The sequence below is a fragment of the Mustela erminea genome, chromosome 10 (genome assembly GCF_009829155.1).
Source record: "Mustela erminea isolate mMusErm1 chromosome 10, mMusErm1.Pri, whole genome shotgun sequence".
NCBI classification, from domain to species: domain Eukaryota; kingdom Metazoa; phylum Chordata; class Mammalia; order Carnivora; family Mustelidae; genus Mustela; species Mustela erminea.
Window position 1 is genome coordinate 25,011,489 of NC_045623.1, and position 14,912 is coordinate 25,026,400.

Genomic DNA, 14,912 nt, shown 5'->3' on the forward strand with positions numbered 1-14,912 from the left:
AAAAGAACCCATGAACTTGAAGACAGATCAATGGATATTGTCTAATCTTTTAAGAGAAGAAGGAAAAAAATTTGGAAAACAATTGAACAGGAGTCTCAGGGACTTGTTAAGTAACATATTTAGGCATTATTTAAGAAGGAGAGGAAAATCTGAGGAGAAAATGAACAGAAAATTCCCAAATTTGCTAAAAAGCTTAACTTCACTGACTCATGAAGTAGGAAAACAACTTAAGCAAAAAAAAAAAAAAAAAAAAAATTATATATATATACACACACACACATAAAGACAGTCATGTTTTAAAAATCATAGTCAAGCTTTTGAAAGTAAAAAAAATATGATAAAAAGGAGGAATTATATACAGAGAAATAATGATTTAATATCTGACTTCTTGTAGGAATATGTAGAGGCCAGAGAAAGTGGAATAACATCTTTAAAGTGCTGAAAAGAATCATCAAGAATTCTATCTAGAAAAGAAAAAAAATCCTTCAAGAATGAGGGCAGTGGGGGGGGGGGTGTCTGGGTGGCTCATTCAGTGGTTAAGTATGTGCATTTAGCTCAGGTCATGATCCCAGAGCCCTGGGATGGAGCCCAACACTGGTTTCCCTGCTCAGTGGAGAGCCTGCTTTTCCCTCTCCTTCTGCCCAACCCTCCTCCCCCTACTCTGCTTGTGCTTGTGCTCTCTCTCTCTTTACCTTTCTATCTCAAATAAATAAATAAAATATCTTTAAAAAAAAAGAATGAGGGCAAAATGGTGACATTTTTGGGTGAAAGACATCTAAGAGAATTTGCTGCTAACACATATGAACTATAAGAGAAATGCAAAAGGAAGTTTTGCAGTCTAAAGAGAAGTGATACTCAATGGGAGCATGGATGGAATGAGGAGCCCTCAAAATGATAAACAGTTGTAAATATAAAATCTTTTTTGGATTTTTCCCATTTCAATTCTTTATAATAAATATTTCTGTTTAAAACAAGTAAATAAAAAAGCCTACATTTTTTCATGGGACTTATAATATAGGTGAATGTACTACATACAACAATTTAGTATTAAGGATGGGAAGGGATAATGGACCTAAATAGTTGCAAAATGTTCGCATTTTATTTAAAGTTACAGTCTTAGTTCTCAGTAACTTCTAATGTAAAAATTAAGAATGTATATTGTAATTCCTAGAGAAAAAAATAAGACATATAAAAAAGCCAAAAGAAGAATTAACATGGAATTCTAAAATTATTTAAATAACTTTGAAAGGCAAGAAAGGAAAAATAAAGGAGGAAAAGCAGAAGGGATAGAGAACAAATAATTAAACGGTAGGCCAAAACTCAACCATATTAATATTACATTAAACATTAGTGGATTAAATACTCTAATTAAAGGTCAGAGAATGTCAGACTGATTTAAAATAAAAGGGAAAACTCATTATGTGACTTAAATATAGTCAGATAGTTTGAAAGCGAATGAAAAAAGGTATACCATGAAATATTAAGCACAAGAAGGGTGCAATGTCTGTATTTATGGTAGATAACTTCATTTCCAGCCAAAAGTATTATCAGAGATAAAAGGAGACCTTTCTTAATGACTAAAGCATTCATTTATCAAGAATACATTGCAGTCATAAATATGTATGTTCCTACCAGCAGACTTCAAAATGCATGAAGAAAAAGTAGACAGAATTAAAGAGAAGCACTCATTCATAATATAAAACACCCAAAAAATATGAAATAAAAGGGAATTTCTCAATGTTAAAGTTATCTGAGAAACACTATAGCTAACATCATACTCAATGGTGAATGACTAAACACTTTCCTTCTAAGATCAGGAATAAGATAAGACAAACACATTAGCCATTTTGCATCTCCATGGTATTGGAGGCTTAAGCAAGGGCAATCAGGCAAGAAAAAGATATAAAAGGTATCCAGATTGTAAAGGAAGAAGTAAAACTATCACTTTTTATGGATGAATAATCTCATATATAGAAAATTCTAAGGAGGGGCGCCTGGGTGTCTTAGTGGGTTAAGCCTCTGCCTTCAGCTCAGATCATGATTCCAGGGTCCTGGGATCCAGCCCCACATCAGGCTCTCTGCTCAGCAGGAGCCTGCTTCCCCCTTTCTCTCTGCCTGCCTCTCTGCCTACTTGTGATCTCTGTCTGTCAAATAAATAAATAAAATCTTTAAGAAAAAAAAAAAGAAAGAAAATTCTAAGGAATCCAGTAACTACTAGAACAAATGAATTCAAGAAGGTTGCAGTTGCAGGATGCCAAATTAATGTATAAAAATCAATTGCATTTCCAAACACAAGTGATGAACAATCTGAAAGTGAAATTAAGGAGACAATTCCATTTACAATAGTATCAAAAAGAATACAATAGGAATAAATCCCAGTAAATGCAAGACTGTTAAATTGAAATCTGCAAAACATTGTTGAAAGAAACTAAAGATATGATGAAATGGAAAGACACTTCATATTGAAAACATTTATGGGCATACATAAAAGGCATACAGGAGCCACCTTAAATGGCCCAAACTGAAAAAAAATTTGAGCAGCAAATTGTGTTGATTTAGACGATAACTCAACTGTAAAGTAAACATTCGTGAGTCCATATTGATTTAATGATTGAAAAAATAAATAGGGAAAATAGGCAAATCTCTCGTGCAGAGGAATTTGAAATAATTTATATAGGTACTCTGCCTTCAGGGAAAAGGAGCCTAACTCCCTACTCCCTTAAGCGTAGGCTGTATATGGTGATTTCCTTCCAAAGCCTACAGTTGGAAGGGGATAAAATAATAATTTTACAATGGAGCAACCTGACAAACACATTAGCCAGGAGACCAAGGTCAACATCACCAATTATAAGTTGTTGCTATTATGTACCCTTGATATGATGCAATGAAAATGTCACTTTACCTCTGACAATTTGCAACAGAGGGACATCCTATAAAATATCTGACCAGTAATTTTCAAATCTTCAAGCTTATCAAAAACAGGAAAAATCTAAGAGGAGCATAAATAGACATGAGAAATAAAAGTAATGTTTTCTGTGTGGGATCCTGGGACAACAACAAAAAAGGATATTAGGTAAAAACTAAAGAAGTTTGAATAAACTATGGGACTTAGTAATGTATCATTACTAGTTCACTTGATTATAACAAGTGTACCACACTAATAAAGAAATTAGTCATAGGGGAAACTGGGTGTGCAGTATATGGAAACTCTGTATTATCTTCTCAATCTCTCTGTTAATCTAAAAAAAATCCAAAATTGTTCTTAAAAGTAATGTCTAATGTAGTTAGCTGTGGATACAATGATTCTTGAGAGTGTGTGTCTCCTCTTTTTGGGGAGAGGGTGAAGTCTTTGTATAAAAGACAGCAGCATCTTATTAGATGGAAGCAGAGTTTTTCAGTTTCTCGAATGGTAAAATGTGTGTGGAAGGATAAATGTGGAAGATGGGTTAGAAAAATGGGTGGACTATGGTAGTTTAATGCTTCATCTTTATCTTCATCGTTTAATGCTTCATCTCCAAACGCACCCTTTGCCCTGTTTCATGATCTTGACCCTGTAAACAGCTCTCCTTTGCCTATTGATGCAACGTTAGGCTTTGCCGATAGAGGGTGCTGGAGGGACGCTGTGAGGCAAGAGCCGCAAGAAGGCACCTCACTTCCGTTTTCTGGTTTTCCTTTCTTCACTGAGCACAGGAATCAGTGAATTGGTGTGTGGGATAATACAGATTCACTTCGGGAAGACTGGGTGGCTTGGTCGATTAAGCCGCTGCCTTTGGCTCAGGTCTGGGACGGAGTCCCGCATGGGACTCCTTGCTGGGTGGGGAGGCTGCTTCTCCCTCTGCCTGCTCTGCCTGCGGGTCCCCCTGCTTGTGCTCTCTCTCTGACAAATAAATAAATAAAATCTTAAAAAATAAAACAAAAACCAAAAACTTAAAAACAAAACAAGACAAAACAACTTTCCCTTCGGCCGCCCTGACTGGCCTTCCCCAGCTTCCACCCCAGGGCAGACCACATCTTTTCCTTCCCGAACCATTCATTTATTCATTCATTTATCGATCACTTACTAGGTGCCAGGCAGTGTTCTAGTAAACATTTGTGTACATACAATCAAAACTAAAATCCAATACTTTAATCACAAGGATGGCAGAGCTACAAAAGAATTTGCAATTTTGATGAGTCACTTATGCTAAAGTCAGAGCCATGAAAGGGAAGGAGTGGGACCACTGGACCTGGGGTAGGGGAATTTGTGTCAAAGTGTCTCTGAAATTTGAACCTCCAGATTTCCCGGATTTCGGGCCAGCAGAGAGAGGAGCTCTCTCATGCTAGAGAACAGCTGCCCCATGCAAACAATTCACCTGAGGTTGATGCTTGGCAGGGTTAAGCTTGTTCTCATCAGGATCTGCTTCTTTGACCTCTCATTGCCTTCACACCAGTAACCAAGGTAAGGTCTCATTATAGTTTCACCAGAGAAATTCAGTTTCTGCCCTGAGAGGAAACAGACTATTCACTGAAGGACTTGCGGTTTCTGTGTAATATGCACTGGCATGATCTAGGGGAAGGTGTGTGAGGATGGATTTTGAGAGTGTTGGGTGGAGGACAGTACAATAAGGTAGAGTAGGAGAGAACTGGCATGGGAATATTCTTCAAATCGGGATTTAACATCTTGGCAAGAACACTTAGGAATGAGACGCTGTATGCATTCCTACTAAGTTTTAATATTAGGCTTCTAACATGTTTATAAGGATTGGTCAAACATAGACTAGATTTGTATTCTTTTGAGAATATGGGAAGTTCTCCATCTAATAGCCTTAGGTCATAATCAGTCATTGCACCATGGAGTTCACACTGAACCAAATGAAAGAAAAGATAATGTTTCAAGAAGAATCAATGTGTCAGTTATTATGGACAAAAGTCATGAACACTATCAAGATACTACAAACCTAGGCCCAAAATAGGAGGTTAATTATTGCATGCACCTTTGAAATGGATGCAGAGTTTGAAGTCTCTAGGAAATAAACTGGTCCTTAGCAGGAGGGTGCAGTTGTCTTAATGCCTTGTAGATTTGGGAAACCATGTTTACTTGTTAGGGTGGAAGATGAATATTTCTGTGATGAGGTTGCAATGGCTTCCTTTGATCTTTCAATCTTTGTATTAGCAAAACTACCATGTCAGTTAAGAGACTATAGTCAGGCTGTTTGAAATAACTTTATTCTTAAATTTAACACACTCTTATTAGAAATGCTTTGGTATCAATACAATAAAAATATGCTGGTTTCTCCCCCGCACTGAATTGTATCAAGTAACTGGAAAAGTTAAGCATTTGTTCTCCCTAGCTTTTTTGGGATTTTTTTCACAAATGATGACTACTGCTTATTCACATGGCTTAATATGGCTATAATTATAATTTTTGGAGTCTCAGGAAAAAAGAAACAAAATACCGAGAAGAGAAGTGGGCAAACATTTCTTAGTTTCTTCTTCAAAGGATGTTTAGGTAGATGATGATACACATCTCAGATAACTTTTTTCCCCAGTTTCGCCATTCTCATCCTTAAAGCTGAAAATTTAAAAAACAATAGAGAGTTATAAAAGGAGAGCTTTAGTTTTCACTCTAAATGACCATTTCATAGAATGCAGGAAAGTTTGAAACATACCTCAGATGATTTTATCCAACAATGTGAGCATTGTTTTAGTAGCACAAAAAGATAGTAGAAATAATAAGCTATGGTTAACTAGGGCTGAAGCAGGTTCAGAACTAGAAGGGACCTATTCTATAAAGATTAGAAAAATTAGTAGGGTAAACACAGCATAAGTTGAGTAAGTATAGGATTAGTGTGCAATTGTACTATTAGCCTTAGACACATTCCTATACATCAATGACCATGTTCTGTTCCTATTTCTGAGCTATGCACTACTAAAAATAAAAAAGTCATTGACATAAACTTTAATTCATGGTTATAATTTAAGTCATCAAACTTGGTTATCCTGGGGGCTCCAACCTTGGATATAGAATGATAAAAACATTTTTCTTTGTGAGTGAAAAAATGTGAACCCAGTTAATAAGAGCTGGAGTGATTATAAAATTATGTCTTCATCAGGTATACTTTCAAGTGACAATATATCTTTTGAGCATATGCCACTGCTAATGACAAATATGATGTAAAAACCATTTTTTAAAACATAGATTTAGAATTTGTAATACTCCTCCAATGTTCTGGTATCATGCCCTTAATACTTAGGGTATCAGTATAGCTGCCTGGGTCATGTTCCAAAAGTTGAAAGATGCTTTCAAGGCACTGATCATTGTATTCATGTGTAAATATGGCTCAAGAGCCAGCTGTTTAACTGATTGCAAGATTTCATTTAATAAAAAAAATTTTAAAAAAGGGAAGGCTCTTTCCCTCATTTTCCAGCCATTTAATTAGTTGTCTATTAACAAATGAAATGATCTCATCTCTGAGGTGCTCTTTTTCATAAATATGAGAAGGGATGGGGAATCCAATACTGTAACAAGACTATGATTATTTGTTGTTGTTGTTATTCTACTTATATGAAATATTTTCATTTAAATGACGTCAAGGAGCATTCTTTCCTCTGGAATCTTATGGGGAATGGTCATTTCTAAGGTCAGGGTCAAGAATATTTCCTTGAACTTAGGACCAGCTGGGAGAATGTCCTTTACTCTGTAGCCAGGAGGATGGTCTCTGTTGCTGGGAGATGATGGATGGTGGAGCCTGAGGAGAGGACTATACTTCCACAGCAGGAGGTGAACTGAAGGCAAAAGGCAAGGCTTTACGTTTTCTACTCTTGGATTTTATGGACCTCCACCTTGGTCATGCCAAAAATGAGAGCGGGGGAAAGTCCATTTTAAGAGACTTTTTAAAGGTCTCTCTCTCTCTCTTTTTTTTTAAAAAAATATTTTATTTATTTATTTGACAGACAGAGATCACAAGCAGGCAGAGAGAGAGAGGAGGAAGCAGGCTCCCTGCTGAGCAGAGAGCCCGATGCGGGGCTCGATCCCAGGATCCTGGGATCATGACCCAAGCTGAAGGGAGAAACTTTAACCCACTGAGCCACCCTAGCGCCCCTTAAAGGTCTCTTTCAAGGCAGTTATTCCTTACAGTTATTCCTCAATTTGAGATTCAGTAAATCAGGCACAGCCTTTGTGCTATAGACAATTCGTTGAAGTTCTTGAAGGACATCCTAGATGTGCACATCCTCGGGAGTGAGGGTGTGCAGTAGCTCACGGTCCAACTTCTTAAGGGAATAAAATGAATTCTAGGGTGTTAGAGTCTGCTATTTTTTTCTTTAGGCCTATGGCTGGTAGATGGTGTGAGTTTCAAGTAGAAGTTTGGGGCCTGAGCATGTTGGCACTAGGAAGGGGTGGCAGGTAAATAACGGGGGCCATCAGCTCTTCTTTATATTTCTGCTTTCTGCTCTTTTCTGATCTTCACCTCCATCCCCAACAGCAATTCAGACACGTAGTTTTGGCTGGTTGAACTTGGTGGAGGAGAGCTTGCCTCCTTACTCTCAGCATTCCTTGGCTCCCAATGATTGCCACAGGTTCGCAGTTTTAACACCAGTAGCATAGGAATCCCTTGGAGCTGAGGTTCCCTGCCTCTATCATCCTGAAATGCTGCAGATGTATCTAAGAGGGGGGAATAGAGCTAGAAGGAATACAAGAGTAGGTTGGTGAGGACTAACTACCAAAGAGCCAGCTGCCTATTTGGTGGGCATAGTAGTAAAATCCCAGTAAAGCTTACTGGGACCACTCATTGGTGGCTGTGCCCAGCATTGACCTATACTTTAGAAAATGACCCTGTTACGTTTACATTAGCAGATGGACATAACTTTGCTGAATTTTCTTGTCATGTCTAAACCTGTTCAAAGGTTTTGATTAAAACATATGGACTTCCAGGCTCCACTTTTCAAACTCTTTCTTTCTTTTTTGTGCTCTTTTCCAAGTTCAAAATTGCTGTTATATAAGACTTTCATAACAACATTTACACTAAGAGACTTATTATGCCTACCAAGAATATTTTAGCAGGGGACCTAAAGCTTGGATGAAGGAATTTATTGAGATGATGGATTTTCAAGTATCAAAAAGCATTTTTGGGGTGTTGCGGGAGACGCTTAACCTACATGGTGCTTGTGGAATTGAACTGCACGGGTGGCTATCTGTTCTATGTATATGGATGCCTCCTGAGGCTGAGGGCATATGTCAATATGATACGCTTATTTAAAAAATAAGCTCTGTAATCCATGCACTGAATTTGAAAACAGGATTGTAAAACAATATCATGATGGAAGGCAAGGAATTTGGAGCATTCTGTTTGTAATATGCTTTGATTGATAGTACGGAACTTTGTATTGTTACTTGGTCTGGAAAAGGTCTTCCTGTTTTCATTATTTTAGTTCAGTGGCATGATTAGTGTTGTCTGGAAATGTTAGTCACTTCCTGTCTTTTTCTATGGGGTAAATGTGTTGACATGGGTAGGGGAGAAGGAATAAGGGCATTCGGTGGGAGGTGACTAACATCCAAGTTCAAAAATGGAAGGTTTTATGGTAGGTAATGTTACTGTTCTTGACCATAATCAGTGTGATTTTCTTTTCTAAGTCTACTGTGTTGTTGTTTTAAAAATGAATTTAAGATGCAAAATTTGATCAGCAAACAAAATTCATTCTCAAAATGGAGAGGAACGTTTAGTTTTAGCAGGTTTTCATTGTGGGGATGCATCACTCAACTATGAGGAAGATAACCGTGCACTTGCCAAGAGGTTAGAAATTCCTCAGGTAATTATTTCAGTGTATGCCTAATTTAACTATCCAAAAGAATGGAAGAAGTCAATTTAATTATATTATTGGCAGCCCCAAATTGAGCTTATGGGTTGCAGAAGAAACCTTCCTGAACTGTGCAAGTACTTCCACACTTCTACAGAATTATCCAGTTCTACTTGCTGAATTAGCTGAGTCTTGATATTTATTGCTATTTAACAAGAATCCTTCCATTAGATACACTTAAAATTTACCATCCCATCCATTCATCCAGAATCTGTATGTCTGGATAATTTATGTTGGTCTTTAGCTAAGGTTAAGTACAGCTATTATAATTGATTTTGTCAGAATCTTCTTTATTTATTTATTTATTTTTTTGTAAGTGAGGAGTAGAATACAATATCCAAGTGGTAATAAGGAATTTAAACCAATGAGCTATCACTTTTGTAGGAAAAAGTGTTATTTTCCATTTAATGCTAAACAATCTAGATAGCTATAAAACTATAGAGAATGAAAAATATGAGTATGTAGAAAATGGAAAAAATTGCTAAGTTCAGGAAGACTATGGAAAGATAAATGTTACAGATAATTAAAATAAATTGACATTCTGTTTTAAAATGTAGAAAAATTAAGGAAATGAAGTTAGTTTAACTTTAATAAAGTCAGTTTACTTTTAAAGTAACTTTAAACTACTTTCATAGTTCAAACTATGAAAGTATGGAGAAACAAGATATAGCAAAGTAATAAAATATCACATTGAAAATAGAATTTGTTTCTTATTTTTTTTCTTGCAAAATTAAGGCAACTTGTTAACTTAGGTAAGATGTTTAAATAACAAAAAGGTACAAACAATTAGCTGCATCAGTTTCTGGTGGGAAAAGACGTGATGTAGACGATCCAACATATTAGTGATCCAAATACATTCACAAACAGTACCACACTGTGACAGAAGACAAACTTCAAGTTTCTAAGGTCAATCCATTGATTACTATTACTATTGCACTATCCAAATAAGACAACAGTTGTTTTTTTCATTTCTATCTTTCCAAGTGACTTAATCACTTTAGTTACAGTGACAATAATTCAGGTCATCATGAATTTAAAAAACCCCAAACCCTTAGCTTGTATTAGTCTATGAGGTGGTCAAAAAAGCTGAAAGCAAAAGGGTTTGTTAAGGCAAAAGGAAGGTTGTCACATGATTAAACAGCAGTGGCAAGCCTTATCATTCTCATTACCTGTTAAGGATGGGTCCTCAGTCCCATCTCCAGCCATCTGAACGTCAAGTGGAGAATGAACTGGATTGCCCAAGCTTTCTTCTTGCTCTTTCCGGGATATGGAATTTTTGTGGGGAGATTTGTGGTTTGTGTTTTCGTAGGGATTAACTTCTGCTCTCTTTCTAGGAAGCGGTGTTGGTGTGGCAGGTTGGTAAACCTGACTGTAGGGAGCTACGGGATGGTAAGATGGTTTCTCAGCGGCCCCTTCACCCTCCTCCTCATCATCAATCACAACCAGCTCGGCATGGATGATCCCGTCATACCCTGTCAGAAGCTTCTTTTCTTCTTCATTGTCTTCTGCCTGCTGATACCCCATGAAAATCATTGTCACAGGTTCTGAATCAGCCATATCAGAAGGCAGGGAATGAACGATATTATATCTAATATCTTCCTCATCCTCCTGGCAAGCAGGAGAAGAATCCTGGTGTTTTGACTTCCCAGCTAGGGCTTCACTGGGACTCAGTCTTGCTTCTGGAGAAGCCATATATTTGTCCTGGATCGTGTTGGATTCTTCCCAAGGAGTCATCAGCCTCCTTTGTAGAGTGTGGGGCATCTCCTCAACTCGTTGAGTCATTGATCGAGGTTGAGGTATGGGCCGAACAGGGCTGACATGATTGAAGCTGTTGCCCCTCCCCTCTGAAAGCCCATTGTCCAGATTGTTTACGGATTCATTCATATCATTACCCAGTCCGTTAGCTTTCATCTTTATCCTTTCTTGAAAGTTTGGTCCAGGAGTTACCTTCTCCCTCTGTGGAGTCGTAGGCCTGCAGAATGGATTGGCGTAGACAGGCTCATGATACTCTGTTGGGGATTTAGAGTTTCTCTCTGTGGCTTGTCTCAAAAGTTCCTCCACCTCAACTGGGGCCAGGCCATCGGTGCCATTGTACGCTGCACTGTGATTAGAGCTTACTGCATATACTGACTTTTGCCCATCGTCGTAAACTTTTATTCCTGTACCTTTAAAGTCATCTGAGGGGAGAGGTATTGAAGACAGGACTGTACTTTCTCCAGTTTTCAAGTCTTTTTCAACTTTAATTTCCATGGCATACAAAGCTGTTGAGAGAGAAATTTGATCTCTGATTTAGTTAAAATTTTCTCTTCAAAAGTATAGCCTGCTTTCACAGTGTGTTTTTATGCTAAGTATACTCTTTGATATTCTTTTATGTGAGATGTTGTTGTCTGTTTTTACAACTTTTAATTGCATTCGTTGTATAATGGCCAACATGGTAATGACATAGGTCTTTACGTAACGATGCGTGGGATGACTGAGAAATGGGATTGAAAAGCTGATTGGAGAAGAGAAGCTGATGATTCCAAACAGTAAGGCTCAAAATATTATATACCAAAAAGTATTTTATTTATAAATAATAAATCTGACAAGACAGATAGATTATACTCTTACATTATTCAATGGGAGGAATCAGACCTCTTTGTTAGTTAGGAGGAATATGTAGCACTAGGCATTGCAACAGGTAAAAGGCCTAGCATAGTATATTTTGCTAAGTTACATCCTTGCTGTGTGGGCCAGCAGCCCACTGAAATTATAGAGGAGTGTTCTAAAGTCTCCACAGCAGGAAGCTTGTTTAAATGCAGAACAGCTATTGAAGAGGGAGCAGGGAGGTAAGAATCACGTGCTTCTCCTTCTGCCTTTTTTTTTTTCTGTTTCTTTCGCTCCAATTTTCAAGTAGTGGGGACAATAGAGTGGTATCAGCTGAACTGAAAACAACTGAACTGGAGAGCACTGGGTAGTAGAGCTCTGCTGCATGGCCCAGGCAGATTCCTTATGACTGGAGTTTTAAGAACCAATAGAAATCTGGGCCAAATGACAATGTGGCAGTGCTTACTTCCGTTTTGACCTCCCACCTCCCTTTCTGGACCCATCTCAGATTCCATACCTCCTCCTCAGTAGCCTGGTGGTTCTTGGCCTTCCCTAACTACCCAACTAAAACTGCAACCCACCTCCACGAGGGCACAGATCGTTGCTGTTTTATCCACTCCTGGACTCCTAGTGCAAGAACTGAGCTTGCCATGTAGTACATGGTCACTAAATATTTGTTGAATATTTAAAGAAATGACTGTTCCCTGCCTGTGGAGTGTGGCTTCTTTTTCTAATCTAAACTTCAAAGGTTCCCACCCTGCCCCCAGACAAGCCTTCATTTTGTCTGGAGGCTTTGAAGTATGTTTTATGAAAATCACTCCCACATGGGGGTAAATCATATCTAAAGTTTCCAAGGTGATATTTTTATTTTCATAAAGGATCTTAGTAATCCAAGAGAGTGTCTACGAGATGGAGTACTTGGGGAGAGAGATTTTTGAACAGGGGAGCTTTGCTTTTAAGTTTGTCTCTTTCAAGTCTTGACCTTCTTTGTCTCTACCTAGTTTGCATAAATTCTGTAACCCCTTTATCCCTGCCAATGCAAGTGACTCAGATAACTCTTGGAACTTTGTAAAATGGACCATTGCTTCACCTGAAGCATCAGATGTCTTAGCAAGTTGCTAATATCTGACATTGTAAAATCTGAATTTGAGAACCTGCATTTGGATACAGATTTTTCATATACCTTTTCTGTTTTGTTCATCATCTTCTATTCCTTCATTTCTTTCCTTCCTTAATCTGGAAGGCACGTAGGATTTTGGAAGGTCAGGGATATTAGCATAGATGTCTTCAATTGACTCTGTAAAATTAATATTAATTCAAAATACATTTAGGATATATAATAATGAGAAAAATTTCTGTGAGTTTATTTAAAAATGTCATAGTTAGCCATAAAATAGGATGTTTGGAAACATACCTTCTGATGTTTCTTCCTTTTCCACCTTCACAGACTATAAGAAAAAAGAATCCTCCGTGATTAATACAGTTAAAACATAAATTCTATTGTGGATATAGTTTAAAGAATTATATACTATTTGTGGACTCATTCTGGGAGGAGCTCATAGTTTAAATGTTAATGCTCACCTTTATTATATCTTCTGTTGTCCTCTCAACTGATTTTAGTTTCCTTAAAATTGCCTCTTCGTTGGTTGAGATTTGGAGCTCAGCCTTTTCAAGATCTTGGATTTCTTTCTCAAGTCTGACAACAGAAAGATATGCTTTTCATTGCTTAAGGCACTACAGAGTTCCCAAATATATTTTCTCCATATATACACTTTCCTTGGAATACTGCATGTAAATATCTGGGTACCTTTTAAGAACATAGCATCACACCAACCACCACGTTTAGTACATATAAGGAATATGACACCTGACTTTGACTTAACAGTCTTTAAATCAAGTTGAAACAAAAAATCTTTCTGACAAAGGGAATTCTTAGGTAAAGTGTTTGAACCTTGCCTCATTTTCTTTATTGCAATTACTAATGTTATGTCCAAATAATTAGAGAAATTTCTTTTATAAAGAGACTTAAGTTTAAAGTTGAACCAAAAGGAATGGTTCATTGGTTGTTATTATGTAGCTCACCAATTTTTCTTACCTAAGTCTCCATATAAATTATTTGGAGAAAGCATTATAATTACTTTTTTTTTCTAACCAATCAACACTTCATAAGACTATAATGTTTAGAATTAATTTAATAATCAAAATTATCACTTCGAAACCCTGTGTATCCTATCACTGGAAATGACATCTCCTTTTAATTTTACAATTTCCCAAGAATTGTGCCATATTATAATGAGTGGAACAGAGACATGAGAAATGGACAAAGCCTAGGGTAGTGGACTCAGTTGCTGCTGTTTATAGAGACTACATTTTCCCGAGGGGGGAAAAAAAAAGCACACATAGCCTGATGAAATGTAAGGGAACTTATAAGGACAAAGAAACAGATATTTGATATTGGACTGTCACAAACATTTTGAGCTGGAATCTTGACCAGAGTGCAGCTAGCTGCATATCCAATTCAAGTTAACATCGGGGTGTGTTGTCATGAATTCTGTCCTGTACAAAAACATCAGGCATGGCACTCATAAAGTTAGTAAGGCTGACCCTTGGCTACCACGACATATGCATAGTTTCTCAGCCAAATGCTCTAAACTCCAACGTCAGCTGCTTCTGGGAATGGCTGATTAGGCAGAGCAACTAGTCCAGGAAGTGAGAGCCAGGGGTATTCACATCTGCTATGATAATTGTCAGTTTTCTTGACTTCCTTCTTTAAGATGATTATGGATTTGGGAGTTCAAAAATCTTGTGCTATTGTCACATCAGTAAGAGATGAAGATATGGTCTGCTTGACTATTCTCCTACTCATTGCTAGAGCTTCAAAATTCTGACTTTCCTGCTGCCTCTGGCCATTGGTGGTTGGCTATTTGTAACTAAGGAAGATTTATCATATATCATAGAACTCCAGGTAAAATGTAGTACTTTTGTTTTCTTAGAAGTTACTGAGGTGTGATTGTTATCCTAGAGATCAATGGAACAGAACAGAGAACTCAGAAATGGACTCTCAACTTTATGGTCAACTGATCTTCAACAAAGCAGGAAAGAATATCTAATGGAAAAAAGTCTCTTCAAAGATATTGGAAAAATTGGACAGCCACATGTAGAAGAATGAAACTGGGCCGTTTTCTTACACCATACACAAAGATAAACTCAAAATGGATGAAAGACCTAAATATGAGACAGGAATCCATAAAAAATCCTAGAGGAGAACACAGGCAACATCTATGACCTCTGGCTGTAGCAACTTCTTGCTAGACATATCTCCGAAGGAAGTGGGGCGCCTGGGTGGCTCAGTGGGTTAAGCCGCTGCCTTTGGCTCAGGTCATGATCTCAGAGTCCTGGGATTGAGCCCCGCATCGGGCTCTCTGCTCAGCGGGGAGCTTGCTTCCTCCCCTCTCTCTGCCTGCCTCTCTGCCTGCTTGTAATCTCTGTCT

The 14,912-nt window shown here is 37.6% G+C and overlaps 1 protein-coding gene across 1 annotated transcript in view; it reads right to left on the reverse strand.

Annotated features, from left to right (window-relative positions):
- Positions 1 to 5,189: 5,189 nt before the first annotated feature.
- Positions 5,190 to 14,912, reverse strand: part of PALMD (palmdelphin) — a 49,885-nt gene continuing 40,162 nt past the window's right edge. Inside the window, exons 4-8 of the mRNA XM_032301660.1 lie at positions 13,003 to 13,117; positions 12,836 to 12,869; positions 12,605 to 12,718; positions 10,005 to 11,096; positions 5,190 to 5,551 (exon numbers count right to left, since the gene is read on the reverse strand). Coding sequence (XP_032157551.1) covers positions 5,508 to 5,551; positions 10,005 to 11,096; positions 12,605 to 12,718; positions 12,836 to 12,869; positions 13,003 to 13,117 — 1,399 coding nt within the window. The 3' untranslated portion in view covers positions 5,190 to 5,507. The remainder of the gene's footprint in view (positions 5,552 to 10,004; positions 11,097 to 12,604; positions 12,719 to 12,835; positions 12,870 to 13,002; positions 13,118 to 14,912) is intronic.